The sequence below is a fragment of the Phocoena phocoena genome, chromosome 14 (genome assembly GCF_963924675.1).
Source record: "Phocoena phocoena chromosome 14, mPhoPho1.1, whole genome shotgun sequence".
Classification (NCBI taxonomy): domain Eukaryota; kingdom Metazoa; phylum Chordata; class Mammalia; order Artiodactyla; family Phocoenidae; genus Phocoena; species Phocoena phocoena.
In genome coordinates, this window is record NC_089232.1 from 13,886,312 (window position 1) to 13,909,113 (window position 22,802).

The 22,802-nt window shown below is 43.8% G+C and overlaps 2 protein-coding genes across 3 annotated transcripts in view; one reads left to right on the forward strand and one right to left on the reverse strand.

Annotated features, from left to right (window-relative positions):
• Positions 1-6,422, reverse strand: part of PTCD3 (pentatricopeptide repeat domain 3) — a 29,749-nt gene extending 23,327 nt beyond the window's left edge. Inside the window, exons 1-4 of one of the 2 annotated variants that reach the window (XM_065891136.1) lie at positions 6,306-6,422; positions 4,443-4,495; positions 4,297-4,333; positions 480-525 (exon numbers count right to left, since the gene is read on the reverse strand). In XM_065891136.1, the coding sequence (XP_065747208.1) occupies positions 480-525; positions 4,297-4,333; positions 4,443-4,495; positions 6,306-6,409 (240 nt within the window). In that variant the 5' untranslated portion in view covers positions 6,410-6,422. The remainder of the gene's footprint in view (positions 1-479; positions 526-4,296; positions 4,334-4,442; positions 4,496-6,305) is intronic. The other variant, XM_065891134.1, reaches the window with a different exon arrangement.
• Positions 6,423-6,775: 353 nt separating this feature from the next.
• The window catches only part of POLR1A (RNA polymerase I subunit A), a 75,326-nt gene continuing 59,299 nt past the window's right edge, over positions 6,776-22,802 (forward strand). Inside the window, exons 1-6 of the mRNA XM_065890976.1 lie at positions 6,776-6,955; positions 13,665-13,869; positions 15,214-15,363; positions 16,779-16,886; positions 18,430-18,515; positions 18,892-18,995. Of these exons, the coding sequence (XP_065747048.1) occupies positions 6,879-6,955; positions 13,665-13,869; positions 15,214-15,363; positions 16,779-16,886; positions 18,430-18,515; positions 18,892-18,995 (730 nt within the window). The 5' untranslated portion in view covers positions 6,776-6,878. The remainder of the gene's footprint in view (positions 6,956-13,664; positions 13,870-15,213; positions 15,364-16,778; positions 16,887-18,429; positions 18,516-18,891; positions 18,996-22,802) is intronic.

Below are 22,802 nucleotides of genomic sequence, written 5' to 3' on the forward strand. Positions count from 1 at the left end.
AAGGAAACAGAAGCATCAAGAGGAAAGGTCACTTTGTGATAAAGATGAAACAAAACATTTGGCTCCAGGACCCAGATTCTTAATCACTGAATTACTTCCAGCATGGTGGGTACACTGTTCTCAAAGCTGGTCTACAGATCACTTGCATTAGAGTATCACACCCAAACCATTCCCCAGGAACATGCATTTCAACAAGCTCTTCAGGAGGTTAAGTTTAAAAATCACTGGCATAGTATAAAAACACTGAATTTGGAGAAAAAAGACATGGTACTAAGTCAGGGTTTTAATATCCTAAGTAGCCCTGGGCCAATCACTTTAAAAGCTTTAGTTTTCTCATTTGTCACATGAAGGGACTGAACTAGATATTTCTAATAAGAAACTCTCTAGATCTACAACAGTTTAATTGTGAATCATGCAGATATGAACATAACAGTTATTATTAGCTGAGTTAGATACAAAAACCTAAAATTCCTACTTACCCTGTGTACCGTGGATGCAAGTGCCTGAAGAACAGCCACTTTATCCCTAAGAATGAGAATCACAAGTTAACCCTCGTGAGGGCTTTTCACACTCACAAAGCGAACAAGTGGTCCTACTCTCAGAATGGACTGGCCAACAACAAAGTTCAGGTCTCAAGTAAAGCCAGTTCTGATCTCTCAAGATCACTAGAATAATAAGTTAGAAAATGAGAAAACTGTTTAGTTCTCTTGCCCAAAGGTGGTTAGTACACGTTCCATGCTACACTCTCTGGCCTGGTCCCTATAACCATCACCCAGGGCTAGCAATTTTCACCCTCATCTCATCAAACTGTCTAACCTGAATCTTTCCTCCTCCTACCCATTTTCCTATGCATTCTAACTGTAGTTTTCTGTAATATTCTTGCCTTTATTATCCAAACTGGTGGCTCTTAATTCAGCTATATATGAGAATAAATCACAAGCCGCACTCTGGACTGTTGAATCAGGACCCCCAGGTTCTATGGAGAACTGTCACATTCATTCTTTCTGAATTCCCAGATGATTCGAGTTTAGAACCTCTCAACTATATAACCTTTATAAGAAGTTCAGGCCAGCCACCCACTATGACTATGGGTAGAGACATTCACTAACTACTGAAAAGAGGAGGTTTCACTGGAATAATTGACAAACAAAATAATTTGGTTTCAAATGTATTTTTACTTGTGTTAGATTTTGTGTTTCATTTCAAAAAGGGAAATAAGAATAAACTTAATAAACCAAATGTATTTTTAAAATAAAGTTTAAACATACACTCATAATTTAAGTCATTTGAAAAAAAAGAAAACACGTAGGAAATTTTATACTATGTCAAGACTAATTCCCTGACATTCACAACATCTACTGGATTTTCTAAAATCACACTTATGTAATTTCAGTGAAAGATATTCTTTCATCTCTCAGTATTCCCTAACTAAATCCTATGTTAGCATATTTAAGTCGTATCAAGTGAGTACATCTTTACAACATACTGAACAAATGTAAGTGAAAAAATTATGAACATTCAGATCACTCACTAAAAATAACCACAATGAATACATTATACTTAAAAAAAAAAAAAAAACAACTAGACTATTATATCTGGTGTCATTTTGTGACCCCCTCCTCCTCTACTGTAAGTTTGGTGTTTATACTTCCAGAACTTTAAAGGGTACTTTTACAGACATACCACCATAAAACTAAATCGAAAACATATACTGTCATTCTGGATACGTGCTTCCATAAGTTTGACTGTATTATCCATGCTACGATGTGTAAATCTAATTAATTCCTTAAATGTTATATTGTATGATAACTGCTTTTTATTATCTCCTTACATATGGGCATTTGGGCTATTTCAATTTCTTATTATTCCCAAGTTGTAAAGAACACTGTCATCCATGTCTCTCTGGGCGTATTTGCAGGGGCTCCTCCAGAATGGCTAACCGATAAGGTGTGCACATTTTAGGTCGTGGTTCTGCCCACTTTCCCTTCAAAGTGTTGTTCCAACTGACTGCCCAAGCAACAACTGTATGTGAGCATCAATTTCTCCACATCCTCTTCTGGCCAATCTGGTAAGTTTTAACATCCATTCCTTTAATGAGCCCAGTTACCTATGCACTGATCATAATTGGGCTCCCTGCCCTCTCACAGTAACTACACCATCCAGATTAGCGTGCTCAGAATACTCTATCCTGTCACATTCCTATAGGAAAACTCACAGTGACTCTCTACAATTTGTTAGTCTTCTACGGCATCTGTGATCTGGGAAAGATACCTTAAAAGCATCTTAACAGCCTTAAAAGATGCTTCATCTCTCAAATAAGGCAACAGGAATTTGTAGTCTTTATGGCTTCTTCTAGGTCTAAAAGCACAAATTCCTGAGCCTGGAAAGCAGAGGCTATCAGAGAGCCTCTATCAATCGCTTTGTCTGTAAAGGGACAGACAGTAAGTATTTTCGGCTTTATGGGCCGTGAGGACTGTTGCAACTACCCAGCTCTGCCTTCGGAGCATAAAAGTAGGCACAGATAGTAAGTTAACAAATGAGTGAGGCTGTGTTCCAAAAAAAATTTAACTGACGCTGAAATCTGAATTTCACATAATTTTCACGTGTCATCAAATAGTCTTCTTCTTTCAACTATAAAAAATGTAAAAACCATTCTTACCTCATGGGCTGTAAATAAACAGGCCTCAGTTTGCTCTCTACCAACTACCTTATTTCTCCTATTCTAATAGAGCATTTTTCACAGGCCTGCCTGCATGGTCTCCTACTACCACCAGACAGATCATGATCACGTCCCACCCTATCTTACTGCTTCTATATCTGTGGGGCTTATAGTTTAGGGTTTATAAGAATTACCTGCAGGAATATGTATGTTAAACAAAATTCCCTGGTGATTCTGATGCCAACAAAATCATGTGACCCATTTTAAGGTACAGCTAAACTATGTTTTCAATAAAACTCACCTTGATTACTGCAATACAACCACTCTTCGTTCCATCATATCCTGTGTAGCCCCTAGTCATGTGTAAACAGTTATGTACACATGTAAAGTGGGTGTAAGACATAAAGTATAAAATATGCACACAACTCAACTAGACTTTAGTCCATCTGAACACATCCTCAATACACTCCCTCTCTTGTATTCCCTGTGGTACCTTTGTCAGGGATAGAGGCACAATGAGTTGGTAAAGTACACTGGACTGGAACGTCATTCAAGAAATGCCTCATTCACGATGTGTATATTCCTACTCTTATCTTGGTTCTGATTCTCAGTCCAGGGAAGACAAAAAAGACCCTGAATATAACCATATAATAAAATACTACATAATCATTCAAAATTTAAAACAGAGTATAGAACGGTACATCTAACAAATCAATTCTGCTAAACTAAATGTATACGTACAACTTCAAATGTTATATCCCAGAACTTTAAAATAATAGATATCACCTATTGAGATCTGATTCTGTGGCAGAACTGTTCAAATGCTCATTTAATCCTGAGGCAGGTACTGTATTACCCACATTCTACTATGGCACAGACAGATTAGGTAACTTGCCTCTGAGCACAGTGATTGTTGGTAATTTTATTTCCTTTCTGCATGTTCAATTTATCCCACTGAACAATAACCATTAGTTACCTTGCTAATTAATGGCAATAACCATTAATTACTTTAGTAATTTAAGAAAGTTTTTTTAAAATGAGCCTGAATCTTCAGGTCAAACTCAAAAAACACCTGGCTTTTTGAAGGATCTTTTTTTTTTTTTTGTGGTACGCGGGCCTCTCACTGTTGTGGCCTCTCCCGTTGCGGAGCACAGGCTCCGGACACACAGGCTCAGCGGCCGTGGCTCACGGGCCCGGACGCTCCGCGGCATGTGGGATCTTCCCGGACCGGGGCACAAACCCGTGTCCCCTACATTGGCAGGTGGACTCTCAACCACTGCGCCACCAGGGAAGACCCCCATAAAGATAATATTTTTTTTAATCTCCCAAAAACGTGAAAACTTCCTTTAAAAAAAAATTACTCTAATAATGATACTCATAATTGACCATCACTACATAAACACTAACCCAAATTTAGTTCAGAAGGTCTTTTAACTCTTAAGTAAATCTCATTCCCCATTCACACACTACTCTCTACCTTCCTCTTCTATGTTCTTTCAGACCCCTAAGCTTTTCTCTCCTCAATGGTTCCCTCCCCAAGAATGCTCTCCCATTGCTATTCCCGTCACTAGTTTCTTACCTAACAATGTTTCGCTCATAATAACCACTTGCTGAATGAACACTGATGGAATACTCACCAAGTTTTCTTTTTTGGAATGACCACTTCCTCAGTCCCTTAATGTGAAAAATAAAACAAAGTGAATCAGTTTCCTAATACTACTACTATAAAGAAGTATAATGCATTAATATAAAAATCGAGTTACTTCAATATATTTTTATATACCTGTTGCACCAGCTCCTTCAACCTCTGGGATGGCTGCACTTCCAGAATAAAATCTACAAAAAAATAAAAGCCCTAAAGCTAATACTCATTAATGAACTTCCCACCTCACCTCCACTTATGTGCAACTCAGCCAAAATTTTCCAATTATCACGGATCAAACCAACTGGATAATTCACGTCAACGTATGCTGAGAAGACATGGTCTCAATGGCAAGTTCAAAATGATTACAAAATATGTACAAGATATAGACATCATATTGCCAAAAAATTTTTAAATCAGGCCATCTCATTAAATAAAATCAGGGAAAAAAAGGAAAAATTTAGTAGCACTTGAACATTTGAGCAGCTTATCTGAAATATAAGGAACTTTCACCTCTGAGAACCCAAAACACTGAGGCTAAAAGGGATGATGTAATGAGCTCCTGATTTTACATGGATGATGCCCTGATGACAATAAAAGATTATCCCACTTAAAGCAATTTTGACAAATTATGAAACTAAGATCACCACAGCCTTTCATTGCACTTCCTTCGACAATCAGGAATGTACCAAATGTACGTGTACTAATTTAAACTTGGAACAATTTATATTATTTTTTTAACCCAAAATATAGAATCACTGACCCATGAATGAGTTTTAAAACGTTCTGATCATGCTAAAAAATAAAGTCAATACACCACACAGATAACGTACACCACCTTGTAAGTATTTCCTTCCTAAATAGCATTGGTACCATTCAGAAAATTGTCAAGATGTGATTAAATGAAGAATTACTTCCTCTACTAGTATCTGGTCTCGGGCATCATCTTAAAACAATACCTCTCTGCTAGGGATCAACTTCAGAAAGGGATCAATTCTTTCAAATCATGCTGTTTCTCGTGACATGTACGTCACATACACCACTCTTGTCTTGTGGGTGAAGACTGAGGGAGAGATGCTGCTGCCAAAGCAAAGGAAATGGGTAGAAAAACAACAACACTGGGCACCACCGGGAAAAGGACTGGGATTGAACAGCAGCCTTAAGGCTTCTGCAGTACCAGGTGGAGCTTCTTCTCTTTTGTGAGGATTGAGGAGGGAAGATGTTACATATAAAATGTATACTGTAAATTACACACCTCACTTATTACTCACAATTTTCTAATGGCTACTACTAGCTCCAGTTTACACATAAGGGAATTTGTCTACTATCACTTCACAAAGGAAATGGCAAACATCGAATCCAAAATTAGGTTATTCCCAAATTTTCACAAATTCCCGCCTCTCATACTTCCATAACGCCAGACTGTACCTAGTCAAAAAAACTACACAAATGATACATGCGCCAAGTTTTAACAATCACAGCAATCCTATTCAGATTGTGTTCAGATCTTTTAGACTTTCTTGTTTTTATAAACACCTGTATAATTTCTTTGGCCAAACATCCCCACAACACCCAGCATACAGTGGAACTCGTAAACTGCCTTTAACTTGGGAAAACCTGATTTTCCCCCCTTCCTCCCGGTCGGTGAAAACGGGTAAGAGCGGATACAATTTTTCTTTCTTTTAAAACTTGGGGAGGCGTAGCCAATACCCACACTTACTAGAACGCAAGATCCACAACAGCAGGATCTTGAATTTTGCCAAGAGTTCTAACCCCGGGGTAGGCGAGCCCCAGCAATAAATATCCCCCCAACCAGCGCGTTTGGAGCCCTTCTTCAAGTACGCGGACTCCGCGTGCCAGCTTCTCGGGGCACGCAGCCGCGAGCGCACGCACGCGCCTTCCACTCCACCGTACCTAGTTCCCCAGCTCTCCGGGGGTAAAGGGGATACATATGGCCCAGGTGATCCTGGGGTCTTTCTCATGGATTCTCCAAGCTTCTCTTACCTGCTACTGGGGTCCCGTCCGCAGAGACCTGCCCGTCGACCCGTCAGCAGTAGGCAAAGCCCGCGGCGGACCTTCAGCCACCGAGCCGAAGGTACGGCCGCCATCTTTAGCGTCTTCGCATAGCATGCGGGGAAAGCATGCCCTTCACCTAAGGCTGTGGGGGAGGGGGGAGGTGGGCGTGGAATAGCTCGGCTATTGGCTGAGACGGAACAAGACGAAAGCAATCATAACATAGGAGGTTACAGTCCCATGGTTTGAAAGAATTTCCTTCGGAAGTTAAAGGCTCAGTACACCTCATTTGCCTCAAAGATATTTCCTAAAATGTTATTTTAATGTCTTATATGTATTCGATTATTTTCAAAATAAAAGGGCGAGTGAGAGTCGTGAAATTATTTCCTTCCCCCCCTAGATCGGAAATGTTATCGTCCACGTAAATCTTCCCGCGAGCCTTTCTCGCGCGCGCAAGCGCAGTTTAAATCACATGGTGGCTGCGGGCCGGAAGCGGCGTTAGAAATATACCCGTGGTGACTGGAATTTCTCTCTGGGTGTCAGAGCTCAGAACTGACCTGGAGGATGTTGGGATCAAAGAACATGCCCTGGCGGCGGCTGCAGGGCATTTCTTTCGGGATGTATTCGGCCGAAGAGCTCAAGTAAGGAGTTGGTGGGAAGCGTGCAGAGCTTCTTGGGGTCGGGGCCACAAACTACCGTTCCCAGAAGGTCTGGCGCCCAATTTCTCCTCAGAGTCCATGGCTGTCTGGCGCATGGCCTGCTGGGACCCGTAGTTCCAAGCACTGCCTAGAACCCAGTGGGGCTGGGGAAGAGTTTGCCCTTGGGAAGGTGGGGGTACCCAGGTTGCAGCGTTATCATCCGCCAGTCTCCTCGTTAATTAGCCTGCGTTTGTGTAGTTACTATAATGTCTCTGACGTGGTTTATTAAGCTCATGGTTAGTCTCCTCTTGTCTATAAAATGATGATCGTTCGAGACTCAATTCATGACAATTTCTCCTTGCTAGGACCGCTTATATTCTCTGCCTAATTACTAAATCAAAGCGGCCCTCTTCAGTCCTCATTTTGATCACCGTAGCATTTGACAGTCTTTCTCTTTTCCAGCACCTTATTTATTGTTTTCAGGTTCTTTTATTTCTGTAACAAGTACTACTTCTTTCTTCCCTTTATCAACCCGCAAACATTTATCCATCATCCAGTTTTTGCCAGGCACTAAGCTAAGCATTCAGGACACATTGGTGAACAAGGTCCTTGCATTCGTGGTTTATATTCGAATTCGTCTCAGGCTACTTAACTGATTCCTCTTTTACTTAAATCTTGCTGTTCCTTGAGATTCTATTCTGGTCATACATGCTGCTTTTCTTGTCCTACATGTCCTCCCTAGACAATTTCACCACTTTCCTGAGTGATACTCTCAAATTTAAATCTCCAGACCAATTTTCGTTTCCTGATTCTTCAGACTCATTTTTTTCAGCTGTTTTTTGGACATCTCTATTTGAATTTCACACCGAGTTCTTAAACTCCTAAACCAAAAACTCAACAACTACTTCCCCTAAAGGGAGAGGGAACTTGCCCCTCCAAAGTGGTGTACCTAGTCTAGTGCAAAATGGTCAATATTTTGTGACAGGACAAATATTCTAGATCTATTTCTCCTGACATCTCATTTACTTATTGGGCTCTTGCTGTGTGTCACCTACGTGTCTATTCGTTCTATAACCTCCTTTCAACACTACTGTTACTATCTTAGATCATACCCTTATTCCTTGTTTGAATTGTCTTTTTCTTCCGCCTCCCCCATGCTTACACCAGTCCAGTGCATGCTCTACATTGCTGTTAAAATTATTCTTCCAAAGTGCAGATGTGATCATGCTACTCTCACCCTTAAACCCCTCTAGAGACTTTCCATTTCCCTCAGGTAAATGATCGTTTCTTAGCTTAGCCTACAAGTTTACCCATGATCAGGCCAATGCTGATTTTTGCTAAAGCATCATCCCTTCGCCAGCCCTACTAAACCACTTGCACATTCCATAAAGTGCCATCAGGTTTCAACGTCTGGGCCTTACCTCAAGCTATTTCCTCTGCATGCATTGTCCTCTCTGCCAGAGGGATCTACTTCTCTGCTCTTGCCCCCAACCCCCAGCAGACACCTGGAGAGCATCTCTCCCCCTCTTAAGGCTCAGCTCAACCTCCCTCATTTTCTGAGGTCTTTCCACACCTAGTACAGCTGTCTATTATGGTGCCTCAGTTCCTTTTTTTGCTTGTTTATATTTCTGCCTCTCTCCACTAGCCTTGAGCTTCCTCATTCCTTTCTTTTATCCTCAACTCTGGTCGAATGACTGGATGAATAAACTGAGCTACAACGGTATGCTGGCCCAGAAATGTCAATTATACCATCACTAGCCATACATACTATTTCATCCGAAAGCAAAAGAATTGAATTTTTACAGGTTAATTGTGGAGTTTTTAGACAGGGAAGTGCATAAGCAAGTTTATACCCATTACTAGCACTGTAGACCTATTTGAGTCTGGGGTTGGCAATCAATCATTATGCTACCTTTTATTGTGTTAAGTTCTAGTAGCTTCCTAGGTCACTTGGAGTAAAAGCCAAGTCCTTAAAATGCCTTGGAAAGGTCATTCTGGCCCTTGCTACTTCTCCAAACTTACCTCTGTACTCACCCTGGTCTCCTTGCTGTTCCCGGAGCACCATAGTCACACATCCACCTCAGAGCCTTTGCACTCCCTGCTTCTTCCTCCTGTAAAGGTGACCGCATGGCTCACGCCCCCATCTCCTTCAGGCTTTTGTTCAGTATAACCTTCTCAATAGGGGTTCCCCCAGCCACTGGCCCACTCTATTGTCCTTCCCCTTTTCTGCTTTACTTTTTTCATAGAATGTTCTGCCATCCAATAGACTGTGTGCTTATTTATCTTGGCTTTTGTCTGCCTGCCTTCAATAGGATGTAAGGCCCATGAGCACAGGGATTCTGATCTGTTTTTCCAGCATCTAAACGTGTGTCTGGCACATAATAAGCACTCAGTAGATATTTGTTAAGTGCACTCATGGGTGGATGGGGGAGCTATCTGTTCAGCGCTTGGTACTACCAGTCCTTACTGCAACCATTCGTGTTGGTGTCTGCAGTTACAGGAGAGGAAATTCCTGTCCAGCAAATAAAATGACTCTCTAGGAGGCAGCAAAGGTCATCCTCAAACCCAAGTTTGCTAGTCTTAAACTCTTTTCTCTCCAGTGGAATCCTTGCTGATTGCTCTTCCCATTGCATCCCATTCCTGCAATGATCAGAGGAGTTTTCTCCTCCTCCCCAGCTAGAGAGAGGAACTTTGCTCCTTACCACATAGAAAGACTTAGGATGAAGATTAAAAAAAAATACATTCAGTTTTGGATGTGAGCTATTTGTGTTGCCTTGACAAGCAAAGGACACAGTTCTTCTGCCAGTTGACACAGGTGTGTGCCGGCCCCACCTGCCTACTCTTTTTCTATCACTGTAGGCTCCAGGCAAGGGAAGTGAAGTACCAACTTACAGAACATGATAGAAAGAGGATCTAGTGGTACAAGTCTTTGCACCCAGACCTAATTAATTTGTGTTTGCCTTATGCAATAAATGTTTTCCTTGTTTTTAATTCCAGTTAAGTTTTTTTTTTTTTTTTTTTTGCGGTACGCGGGCCTCTCACTGCTGTGGCCTCTCCTATTGCGGAGCACAGGCTCCGGACGCGCAGACTCAACGGCCGTGGCTCACGGGCTGTGGGATCTTCCCGGATCGGGGCACGAACCCGTGTCCCCTGTGTCGGCAGGTGGACTCAACCACTGCACCACCAGGGAAGCTCCCAATTAAGTTTTAGAGCTTAGTGTAAAATGAATGAGAAGGAAATGTAGATGAGTATTTATCCAACTTCGAAGGAGAAAGACTTAGCCCAAAGGTAGTGGAAGAAAGCAGCAGTGAGTTTAACTCATTAAAAAATTTTAAATTATGCAAACAATATCATGAAGAAAGTGAAAAGATGAGTCGGAAGAAATATCTGCAAATCATGTATCTGACAAAGGACTTGTATACTGAGTGTACAAAGCACTCTTACAACTCAATAATAAAACAGCAAACAACCCAATTACAAAACAGGTAAAGGATTTGAATAGACATTTCTCCAAAGAGGATATATAGATGGCCAGTAGGTACACAAAGATGTGCTCAACCTCATTAGTTATCAAAACCACAGTGAGACTATGTCACACGCACTAGGATGGCTAGAATTAAAAAGTCAGATCATAAAATGTGTTGGCAAGAATGTGGAGAAGTTAGAGCCTTGGTGTATTGCTGGTGGGACTGTAAAATGGTACAGCCGCTTTGGAAAACAGTCTGGCAGTTCCTCAAAAAGGTAAACGTAGAGTTACCATATGACTCAGCACTTTTATTCCTAGGTATATATCCATGAGAAATTAAAAAAATATATTCACACAGAAACTTGTGTACAGGACTTCCCTGGTGGCGCAGTGGTTAAGAATCCGCCTGCGAACGCAGGGGACACGGGTTCAAGCCCTGGTCTGGGAAGATCTCACACGCCACGGAGCAACTAAGCCCATGTGCCACAACTACTGAGCCTGCGCTCTAGAGCCCGTGCGCCACAACTACTGAGCCTGTGTTCTAGAGCCGGCGTGCCCCAACTGCTGAGCCTACATGCCACATCTACTGAAGCCTGCGTGTCTAGAGCCCATGCTCTGCAACAAGAGAAGCCACCGCAGTCAGTCCGCACACTGCAATGAAGAGTAGCCCCTGCTCACCGCAACTAGAGGAAACCTGCACGCAGAAACGAAGACCCAACGCAGACAAAAAAAAAAAATTAAATAATTAATTAATTAAAAAAAGAGTACCCAGGAAATTTCCAATGCATTTGTAATTAAAAAAAAAAAAACTTGGATGCAGATGTTCCTGTCAGCATTATTTATAGTAGCCAAAGTATAAAACTAACCCAATAAAATATGGTGTATCCATGCAATGGAATATTTTTTGGCTATAAAAAAATGAAATACAGATACAGGCTGCAACATGGATGAACCTTGAAAACATGCGAGGTAAAAGAAGCCTGCTATAAGAGACCACATAGCATGTCCGGATGGACAAGTCTCTGGAGGCAAAAAGTAGATTCGTCATTGCATAGGACTGTGAGGGAGGTAGAGACAGATGGAGAGTGACTGCTAGGGTTTCCTTTACTGGGGAGGAAAATGATATTGTGGTGATGGTTGCACAGCTCTGTGGATATACTAAAAAACACGGAACGTATACTTCAAATGGACGAATTGTATGGTACATGAGTTACAGCTCAACAAAGCTGTTCGAAGAATTTATAAACTTTCGCCTGTGAAAAATGACGAAAGACATCACAAGCTAGGAAAGTATTTGCCACCAAAAAAGGTTAATGTCCTCATATGTAAGTAGCTTATGTAGACAATAATAAAAAAAGTTAAGATTTTAACTTAAAAATGAGTTAAATCTTATTTTTTTAGTTAAGTAAAGGACCAAAATGGCCTTTAAAACCAAACATAATAAAAAGATTAATTAACGTGACAGGGAAGGGGGTGGGTGGGATGCTGATTCACTTTGCTGTACAGTAGAAAGTAATGCAACATTGTAAAGCAACTATACTCCAATAAAAATTTTAAAAAATTTTTTTGAAAAGATATATCCTAATTTCTGTTAAAAAAAAATTTAACATCACAGTGGGTAGCATTTTTTCACCTTAAATTTGGAAAGTTTTTAAGTGCTAAGACTCAGTGCTGGTTAGGACAGACAGACAATCTACTTATTGTTAGCCCATCTTTTCTGGAATGCAATATGGCAGAATATATCAAGAGCTTCAAAACAGTTTGCCCTGGGACTTCCCTGGCAGTCCAGTGGTTAGGACTCCAAGCTTCCACTGTAGGGGCCCTGGGTTCAATTCCTGGTCGGGGAACTAAGATCCTGCAAGTCATGCAGGAGGCCAGAAAACAAAACAAAACAGTTTGTCCCCTTTGATTCAAGGATTTCCCTTCACCGAGGAACTAATTATATTTTTAGGAAATAGTTAAAAGTTTGAATGATGCTACGCAAAAATCTTTATGCAGATAGGTGGCATGAGCTTACTTATAGTGGAGTTTGGCTAAATGAATTATATTAATTGACATATAATGAAAGATTTGGTGATTCTTTATTTTTGGCTGCGTTGGGTCTTCGTTGTGGCGTGCAGGCTTCTCATTGCATTGGCTTCTCTTGCTACGGAGCTCGGGCTGTAGGCATGCGGGCTTCAGTAGTTGTGGCTCACGGGCTCTAGAGTGCAGGCTCAGTAGTTGTAGCACATGGGCTTAGTTGCCCCGCAGCATGTGGGATCTTCCCGGACCAGGGCTCGAACCCGTGTCCCCTGCATTAGCAGGTGGATTCTTAACCACTCCGCCACCAGGGAAGTCCCTGGTAGTTCTTAATTACAGAATCTTTCCAAAGAATTTTTAGTGACCTGAAGACACTTAAATGCTCAATGAAAATGACAAAGGCAATGCTAGAAATGGCAAATGATCCCAGTTACAGTTTTTAAAAATGTATCCATAGAAAGAAGTCTGTTAGCGGTTTTCTCTACATTGTGAGATTTGGATTTCATTATCTTTTTTTTCTAATTTACAAAAAAAAAAAGTTTAAAAGCAAACTTGGCATGAACGTAATTTTGGTAAAAGTAGTTAGGTGTCCTAGGGGAGCCTGCTTTCAACCAAACATAAAATACTGCAATGAAACCTTTAGTAAAGCAGGTTATAGTTCTCAAAGGTTTGCATATTTATGTTTAACTTTTCTCAATTCACTATTCCTACATACTGGGATTATTCCCTTTCTTGAACTCTGTGGGTTTGGGGTTAGGTCTGGTCCATATCTCACCACACCCCCACCATTCTGGGCTTGGTCACCTGAATTAAATCACTAACCACTCTGAGCCTGTTTCCTCTTCTGAAAAACGCATATAGTGATGCCCATCTCAGAGGGTTCAAGTGAGACTAAATGCTGCTTATGACGCGTTTGGCGTGTAAGTTGGTACTTCTTTGTATAAAGTCGGCCAGTGTGTTTGGTTAGCGCAAGATTTGCACTAAATCTGGGTTTTAAAGATGTTACCACTCACTGCTCTTCGTTCAGCAAATATTCATTGAGCACTTGTTGAGCTGGGCTAAGTGCTGAGCTGCAGTGGGGAGCAAGGCAGACACCGAGTCTGCCCTCTGGAGCCGTCTGCACGTCTGAAGACACAGACATTAAACCATCCCTTTGTAAGTGCCGAAGAGGAAATGTCCTAGAAGTTGGGTAACCTTGTCTCACCTGGTATTTTTTTATCTCCCTAGGAAATTAAGTGTTAAGTCCATTACAAACCCTCGGTACCTAGATAGCCTGGGGAACCCGTCGGTGAACGGCCTGTACGATCTAGCTCTGGGCCCCGCAGACTCCAAAGAGGTGTGCTCCACCTGCGTGCAGGACTTCAGCAACTGCTCCGGGCACCTGGGCCACATCGAGCTCCCGCTCACTGTGTACAACCCTCTCTTCTTTGAGGTACGTTCTGGCCTGGGCTACCCTGGCCGCGTGGGTCTCAGGGTGCGGGTGAGATATGTGAGTGCCACCCCTCTGCCTGGGGCAGGTGTCTCAGGAGGTCAGCTCCTGACACTTTGAGTGAAAGTGCTCTTTACTTGGCAATTTAAAACCTTGAGGAGCGAAATTCAGTACATTCAGCTTGGCCTCGAGCCCTACCTAAAGGAACTTCAGTTTGATTCCCATTGAGAAGAGCCACAGCTGGATTCTGTTTACACAGAGGGGAAAGTGTTCAGATCCGTTCCTAGACCTTTTGTTCTAAGGGCTTTATGTCTTTCAGAAATGTGGGTGGGGCTTCCCTGGCAATAGAGGACTTTGGAATTCTCCAGGCCTCCCTGAGCCCTTCAGGTGGATTTGTTGGCTCTTGCTTAGTGGCAGGAAGAGCAGAGCTCCAGAAGGCCCAGCACTGAGCTGAGAATGAAGTTACCGTTCAGTCCTACTTTGAACACTTTGGGCTTCTTACGTCAGTTAACCCAGCCTCCAGGATTTGTACATGGACATGATTTTTGTCTGTTAATCGTATTAGGGGAAGAGAATTGTCTTAGTTAAACACTAAACATTTGAAACATTATTTTAAATGAAACTTTTTTTTTTTTTTTTTTTTTTTTTTTTTGGCGGTACGCGGGCCTCTCACTATTGTGGCCTCTCCCGTTGAGGAGCACAGACTCAGCAGCCATGGCTCACGGGCCTAGCCACTCTGTGGCATGTGGGACCTTCCCGGACCGGGGCACGAACCCGTGTCCCCTGCATCGGCAGGCGGACTCTCAACCACTGCGCCACCAGGGAAGCCCTAAATGAAACATTCTAATTAAACGTTTTCAATAGTTAGGACTTCCCCGGTGGTCCAGTGGGTAAGACTCCACATTCCCAATGCAGGGGGCCCCGGTTTGAACCCTGGTCGAGGAACTAGATCCCACATGCTGTAACTAAACATGAAGCAGTGAAGATCCCACCTGCCACTAAGACCTGGTGTAGCCTAAATAAATAAATATTTTTTTAAAAGTTTTCAGTATTTAAGTGAGTACTAAATTTAGTATTTAAATAAAATAAAGGTAGTTCCCAACCTCAGACCCAAAGTAAACTTCTAGTGTTAATGGATTAAAATGAAGCCGTAAGAGAACACATAGAGGAATATTTATCGAGTTCTTATGGTGAAAAAGGGCTTTCCAGGTACATAGGGTGAAGTAGAATTCTTAAAGGAGTAAACTGACAACATAGAAACAAAAATCGTAAGTATTTAACGTTGAAAATCACTTTGACTGCTATGTCACGTTCTAATATCCTGTCTCTCTTATTCCCTCTCTTCAGAAACTCTACCTGCTGCTCCGGGGTTCCTGTTTAAACTGTCACATGCTGACTTGCCCCCGGGCTGTGATTCACCTGCTGCTCTGCCAGCTGAGAGTTCTGGAAGTCGGGGCCCTACAAGCAGTGTACGAGTTGGAGAGAATTCAGTGCAGGGTAAGTGGGTAGTGGCTGTCGTGGCAATCAGACAAGCCAGAGTGGGGGGTACAAGAGCTATTTGTGTGTGGCCCCTAAGAACAGCAGAATGCTTGAGCTTTAAGGCTTGTGACTGGGTACAAATAGCTAGGTGTGAAAACATGAAGCCATAAGAATAATTAAAGGACTTCCCTGGTGGCAGAGTGGTTAAGAATCTGCCTGCCAATGCAGGAGACATGGGTTCGAGCCTTGGTCCGGGAAGATCCCACATGCCGCGGAGCAACTAAGCCCGTGTGCCACAACTACTGAGTCTGCGCTCTAGAGCCCATGTGCCACCAGTACTGAAGCCCTCATGCCCAGAGCCTGTGCTCTGCAACAAGAGAAGCCACCGCAATGAGAAGCCCACACACCGCAGTGAAGAGTAGCCCCCACTGGCCGCAACTAGAGAAAGCCTGCGCGCAGCAGTGAAGACCCAACACAGCCATAAATAAATAAGTTTTTTAAAGAAGATTGTCCTAGTCTCCAGGAACTCCCTCTCTTTATCCTCCTTGTGTGCTTATTTCTGACAGTTTGTCATTGTACTTAGCAAATTCTTTGTAGGAATAATTTGAGGTCTGGGATGCTGGCTGCCTTCCTCCAGAGAGCGTTCTTATTGCTTTTGCCATATGCTTGGTGGCCTGGGACAATCGTCGTCCATGTTCAAGGCTGGACTGCACTGCAGGCTATGGAGGCCAGGTGGTTCTGTTCCATGGCTGGTCTAGTTCCCAAGGACATAGCCCTTAGGGTCCCCAGCCTCCTGTGTTTGTGGGGTGCGATATGGCAGGAAGATATCCTGTTAGATTCCTGTCCTTGCACTAACTCTAAGCTTTCATTTCTCTCTGCTTGATCATTTAAGACCTTCAAAATGAAAAGTTCAAAATTTTTGGATTGTAGAATGTTTCCAAGGCCAGGCTAACGTGTTGTGCAGCTCCAGGGAGCATCACCAGTCTGTCAGCATCTTCCCCGGAGGGACACAACTACCCTGAGGGTTGCCCCAGAGCTGTGCACTGCGGCATCCTCGCCTCAGAGCAGCCACGGCCCCTGTGTTCTTTGACCTGGATTCCCATTTTCCCTTCCGTTTGGCCTTTGTTATCCCTCACTGTCCTGTCAGTTCTTCCGAGCTTTACATTTTTTAAAATATTTTATCCTGTCTTGGTTCTTTTCGGTTTGGTCTGAATAATCTAGCTGACCACTACTGGAAGCAGAATAGTCTAAATTTTTATTTTATTTTTTTAACAGCAGTGTGGCCAAACTTCTGAAAATGCACCACAGCAGCCATGAGGTTTCTTTCTCTCCCCTCAAACGAAACTCTCCCGTCCTTGGAGAGGCTGCCCCCGCTGCTGCTTATCATACACTTGCTTTACTTTGATCATACAGTTTTTTTCTTTGTTTTCCAGTTTCTGGAAGAAAATGCTGATCCTACTGCCTTCGAAATTCAGGAAGAGTTAGAACGATATACAACCAAAATCCTACAGAACAACCTCCTGGGAGCCCACGGCGCACGTGTGAGTTATGCTATCTCTCTGTTTCCCAAACACTCGGTTTTTAGCATAATTATCCCAGTTGCCTCCGCACTGCACTGTCTTTTGCGTATCCTTTAGCTTCCCAAAGTTTGAATCCGAGCTCTGCCTCTCGTGAGGCCTCTGACCTTGTAAGTTACATAACCATCCCTGAGCCACTGGGTCCTCATCTTTGATGCCTGCCTGCAGGAGAAGGTTAGGTGGAATTAGTGGCTTGGGTACAGCATCCAGTGAGGCTTATGCTCTGGCTTGCGGTCTCACCTGGAGAATAAGGCCCACACCCTGTGCTGCTTTCTCCTTCCAACACTGCTAAATGACTGCTGCCTCCCTGTCCCCCCGTCACACCTGTGTAAGTGTTAATTTGTTCAGGGAATGAGTTGTCTAGGTAATCAACCTGCAGGGCTCATCTTGAGATCTGATTCACCTCATGCCCAAGTTTCACACCAGAGATTCTGATTTAATTGGTCTAGGGTAGGGCCCCAGGGGAGGGTACAAAAGCCCCCTGGGTGGGTCTCATTTGCAGCCAGTTCAGAACCACTAGTGTAGCTTAACTGTGGATGTGCCTTCCCTCGGAACTTTGAGGTCCATTCAGGGGAGGCAGCAGCTGCATCCAGAGGGGTTTCTTTTTTTCTTTTTAACATTTATGTATTTATTTGGCTGTGCCAGGTCTTAGTTGAGGCATGCGGGATCATCGTAGTGGCATGTGGGATCTTTAGTTGTGGCATGCAGGATCTTTAGTTGCGGCATGCAGAGTCTTAGTTGTGGCATGCAAACTCGTAGTCGCGGCGTGTGGGATCTAGATCCCTGGCCAGGAATCAAACCCAGGCCCCCCGCATTGGGAGCGCGGAACCTTAGCCACTGGACCACCAGGGAAGTCCCCAGAGAGGTTTGTTTTATTTATTTATTTTTAATTTATTTATTTTTTACTTTTGGCTGTGTTGGGTCTTTGTCGCTGCACGTGGGCCCCCTCCAGTTGCGGCGAGTGAGGGCCACTCTTCGTTGCGGTGCGTGGGCTTCTCATTGCAGTGGCTTCTCCTGCTGCGGAGCACGGGCTCCAGGCACGCAGGCTCTAGAGCGCAGGCTCAGCAGTTGTGGCGCACGGGCTTAGTTGCTCCGCAGCATGTGGGATCCTCCCGGACCAGGGCTCAAACCTGTGTCCCCTGCACTGGCAGGCAGATTCCCAACCACTGTGTCACCAGGGAAGTCCAGATTTGTTTTGAATTAAAGTAGCATTTATTGATCCTTGCTGTATTCCAAGCCCCCCTCCCCACGCATTCATGATGTCTTTATCTTAGTAACAGCTTGGTAAGGTGGTTATTATTCTCATTCCCATATTATGAATGAGGAAACTTAAGGAAAGAAGTCGCTCAGTGATTGGTAGCGTTTGGCTATATTAGGGTTCTGTGGGAAATTTTAAGAAAGGGGTGGCTTCCTCTGGTTTTTCAAAAAAAGGTGAAAACCACAAAATGAATACCTACTGGATTGTCATCAGAATGGCACTCTGAGTTTCCTTGCTTTTTTTTAATAGGTAAAAAATGTCTGTGAGAGCAGAAGCAAACTTATTGCTTTCTTCTGGAAGGCACATATGACTGCTAAGCGATGTCCCCACTGCAAGTGAGTACCTTCCCCTCTATAGTTTTTTTAAATTTTATTAAAGTATAGTTGATTTACAATGTTGTATAAACTGCTGTATAGCAAAGTGATTCAGTTATATATATTCCTTTCCATATTTTTTCCATTATGGTTTATCACAGGTTATTGAATATAGTTCCCTGTGCTGTTTACCCCTCCTATACATAATAGTTTGCATCTGCTAATCCCAAACTTCCCATCCTTCCCTCCCCCGCCTGCCATTCCCCTTGGCAACCACAAGCCTGTTCTCTATATCTGTGAATCTGCTTCTGTTTCACAGATACGTTCATTTGTGTCGTATTTTAGATTTCACATTGTTTGGTTTTTTTTCTCTCCTCAAAACTGTCCTCATGTCTAGAACCGGGCGGTCAGTTGTCCGAAAGGAGCACAACAGCAAACTGACAATCACGTATCCGGCCATGGTGCACAGGAAAGCTGACCAGAAGGACACTGAGCCCCAGGGTAAGCAGGCCGGGCCCCAGGAGGCCCTCGGCATGTCTTTCACGTGTGACCATCAGACGTGCCCCGAGCCTTGGGGATCCCTGGTCCTCCACACCACGTGTTTTTCAGCTGCGCGTTTGTGGTGGACCAGCAGATGGTAGGTGTCCAGGCTCTAGGGCCAGTGGGCATCCTGGCGAGCTCCCAGCCCCGGCCTCTCGTGCAGAACTGACGGCGGGGCTGCAGGCTGCTCACAGGCTGAATGACGCGCCTCTTGCCACAGGTGGTTGGTTTTCTGAAAGATTTTTGAGAAGGAAGTTAAGAAATTTACCTGGCAAATATTTCACACCATTTTGTTGTCAAACAAGTGTGGATTTATTTTGAAGTAAAATGTAGGTGAATTTTAAAGAAAAGCTGTGAGCAGCCAAAGAATGTTAGCGCCTCCTACAGGCTGCTTCTGACAGTCCTGTCAGATCCCTGGAGTAGCTCTGCTCTGCCCTTGGGGGTACCTGGGAAGAAACTTGAGAGACTTGGTACTCCTGCTTTTTCATTTTTGTAGTCGTAAGTTTGTTTAAAGATGCTGTTTGTTTTTTCTTTTGAAGTGAAGGTTAAATAAGGTGTTCCATTTGAAGTACTGAGACCAGTGCCTGCTATGTCTTACGTGCTCTGTAAATATTGACCATTTGTTTTTCGTTATACAGTCAATGTGCCAGGGCGGGAAAAGCATCACCTGTGATGGACACCTCACTCTGCTTCTTATTCTGAGGGGCTTAGAGAAGGTCGCTTCTTGGACCTTGGGTTTCCAACTCTATGTAGTGGCAGCGACAGAACTTCTTGCCCAGAGTTGAGGAAATTTCCTGTGCGAAAGTCTGTAGCACATTGTTTCTAAACCTTATTCCAGAGTTCAAGAACACAGAATAGGCAAGGAAGTAAGTTCTCTTCCTGGAGTTGCATAATCTGTCTTTTGTATTGAGGACTATGGCAAGGCCTGGAGTAAGTAACTGCCTTACCCTTTTGGGCCGCTGTAACAAAAGTACCATAAACCAAGTGGTGTTTATAAACAACAGACATGTATTTCTCACAGTTCTGCAGGCTGGGAAGTCCAGGGTTGTGGTGCTGGCACATTCGGTGTCTGGTGAGGGCCCACTTCCTCAATGGCAGCCAGCTACTCCCTGTAACCTCACATGGTGGAAAGAGGCAAGGGAGCTGTGTTGGGGTCTTTTCATAAGGGCACCAGTCCCAGTCACGAGAGTTCCACCTTCATGACCTAATCACCTCCCAAAGGTCCGACCTCCTAACACACCACCATTTGCGGGGTTAGGATTTCAACACATGAAACTTGAGGGAATACAAACATTGAGACCATAGCAATAGCAAATGTGTTTATTATTACTTTTTTTTTTTTTTTTTTTTGCGGTACGCGGGCCTCTCACTGTTGTGGCCTGTCCCGTTGCGAAGCACAGGCTCCGGACGCGCAGGCCCAGCGGCCATGGCTCACGGGCCCAGATGCTCCGCAGCATGTGGGATCTTCCCAGACCGGGGCACGAACCCGTGTCCCCTGCATCAGCAGGCGGACTCTCAACCACTGTGCCACCAGGGAAGCCCTATTATTACTTTTTAAATAAACCTTCTACTTTAGACTAATTTTAGACATATAGAAGGGTTGCAGACATGGTACAGAGAGTCACTGTGTACTCTTTACTCAGTTTGCCCTAACGTAACATCTTAGATGACCATGGTGCATTTGTCAAAACTAAGAAATTAACATTGGTACACTATTAACTGAACTACAGACTTTATTTGAATTTCACCAGTTTATCCAGTAATGCCCTTTTTATGTTCCAGGATCCAATCCAGTATACCACAATGCATTTAGAAAGCCTGTTTAATGGTTAACCGTAAACAACCACGAGGGTGGATTTTTCTACACTATATATAGCCCTTAAAATAATTTTTTTTTTTTTTCTCTTTTTTTTTCTGGTACGCGGGCCTCTCACTGTTGTGGCCTCTCCCGCTGCGTGCTCCGTACGCGCAGGCTCACGGGCCCAGCCGCTCCGTGGCATGTGGGATCCTCCCGGACCAGGGCATGAACCCGTGTCCCCTACTTCGGCAGGCGGACTCTCAACCACTGCGCCACCAGGGAAGCCCCCTTAAAATAATTTTTAAGGTTGGAAGCTGCTGCTCTAGCCCTTAGGGCACCTTAGAAAATGTTCATAGATTGAGAACAAAGATGGTCAGAAATCTAGAGGATACCTGTTTCTTTGGGGCAAATATCTAAAAGTTAGGTAGCCTTTGTCAAATCCATTCTTTGACGTAATCTTCACTGCAGCTATGAGAATATGATGGTGCCACCCAAAATTCTGTGCATTAGAAACAAGTCAGCCATAGTCTTCGATAGTTTTTGGATTGGGTTTTTAGTATTTAGCAGACATTTACCTGTTGGGCACTCAGCCTCGTGCCCAGGGCCTGGCCTCTGGCCGAGTCCAGTGCCGAAGTGGAGAACTGACCTTGTGGCCTCTGCTCTTGGGGGAGGCTGTGGGTGACGCAGGTCAGTAACTCCAGGGGGAGGTGATGTGGAGGCAGGTGAGCATTGGGACAAGGGTCTGGCCACGTTCCTGGTATCGAAGGGGGCCAAGCAGCGAGGCCTGTGCCTCAGTGATCCCCACGCACTGGTGATCCCATGAGGGGCGCCATAAGCTTGTGAAATTCACGTTCACTCCAGAGTGTTCCTCAAGCCCCAAGATGATAGCATTTTCAAATGAGAATTCTTAAAGCCGGGTACTCCACCCACTGTGATCTTGTCTTCCCCAAGTTATTTGACTTCCCGACATTTGTTTTTGACATGGCGGCTCTTAGAGCTAAACGAAACACACATTAGGGCCGTTCTGAGGTACCATCGAGGCAGATTTCATTTTTTGCAGGCTGCAAAAGTGTCCCGTTAGGAAGGGTGCGGTCCATGTGAGGAGGTGGCATCCCACAGGTCTCTTCTGACTCCAACCCAGTGAGTGAACAACCCCAGTCTGCTTTAGTCTGTGCCTAAACTGGTGGGGTCACTTCCTGCGCTGGCAGCTCTGGGTTAGGAGCTGGAGAGCACTGCCAGATGCAGCTCATCTTCCTCAGCTCATCAAGCCAGTTTAGTAAGAGCGGGGTTCTTTCCAGAAGTGCCCGCAAGGGCTTCCCTGGTGGCGCAGTGGTTGAGAGTCCGCCTGCCGATGCAGGGGATGCGGGTTCGTGCCCCAGTCTGGGAAGATCCCACATGCTGCGGAGCGGCTGGGCCCGTGAGCCATGGCCGCTGAGCCTGCGTGTCCGGAGCCTGTGCTCCACAACGGAAGAGGCCACGACAGTGAGAGGCCCGCGTACAGCAAAAAAAATAAAATAAAAAAATAAACATTCATAATCTTTAAAAAAAAAAAAAAAAGTGCCTGCAAAATGGTTCTTTAGGTTAGTGGGGTCTTTTCTCTCCACTGAACGCACATAGCTTTCTATCTCTGTGGTTTATTCCTGAAGGTCAGAGCCTCTCTTCATTGCATTCCCCACATTTTCTTCAGTTGCATTAATTGGTTGAGATGTTTTGCTTTTATAGGAATCAAAATTTTAGACGTGTAAACTCTTGACCTAGCAATTCCACTTTAATGATTTTATCCTAAGAATTAGGCATGCCCACAGTATTAAGTCGTTTAAAATTGGAAATAACTTCAGTGCCTGTTAATAGAGAGTAATTAAATTACGGTACATCTGTTTATTGTTCTCCAAGTTACAGATTTCTCTAAAAACTTTCAGTGACGTGTCTTCTGCAGTTGGTAAAGAAACCAAGTAGACAATTGGAGGTGG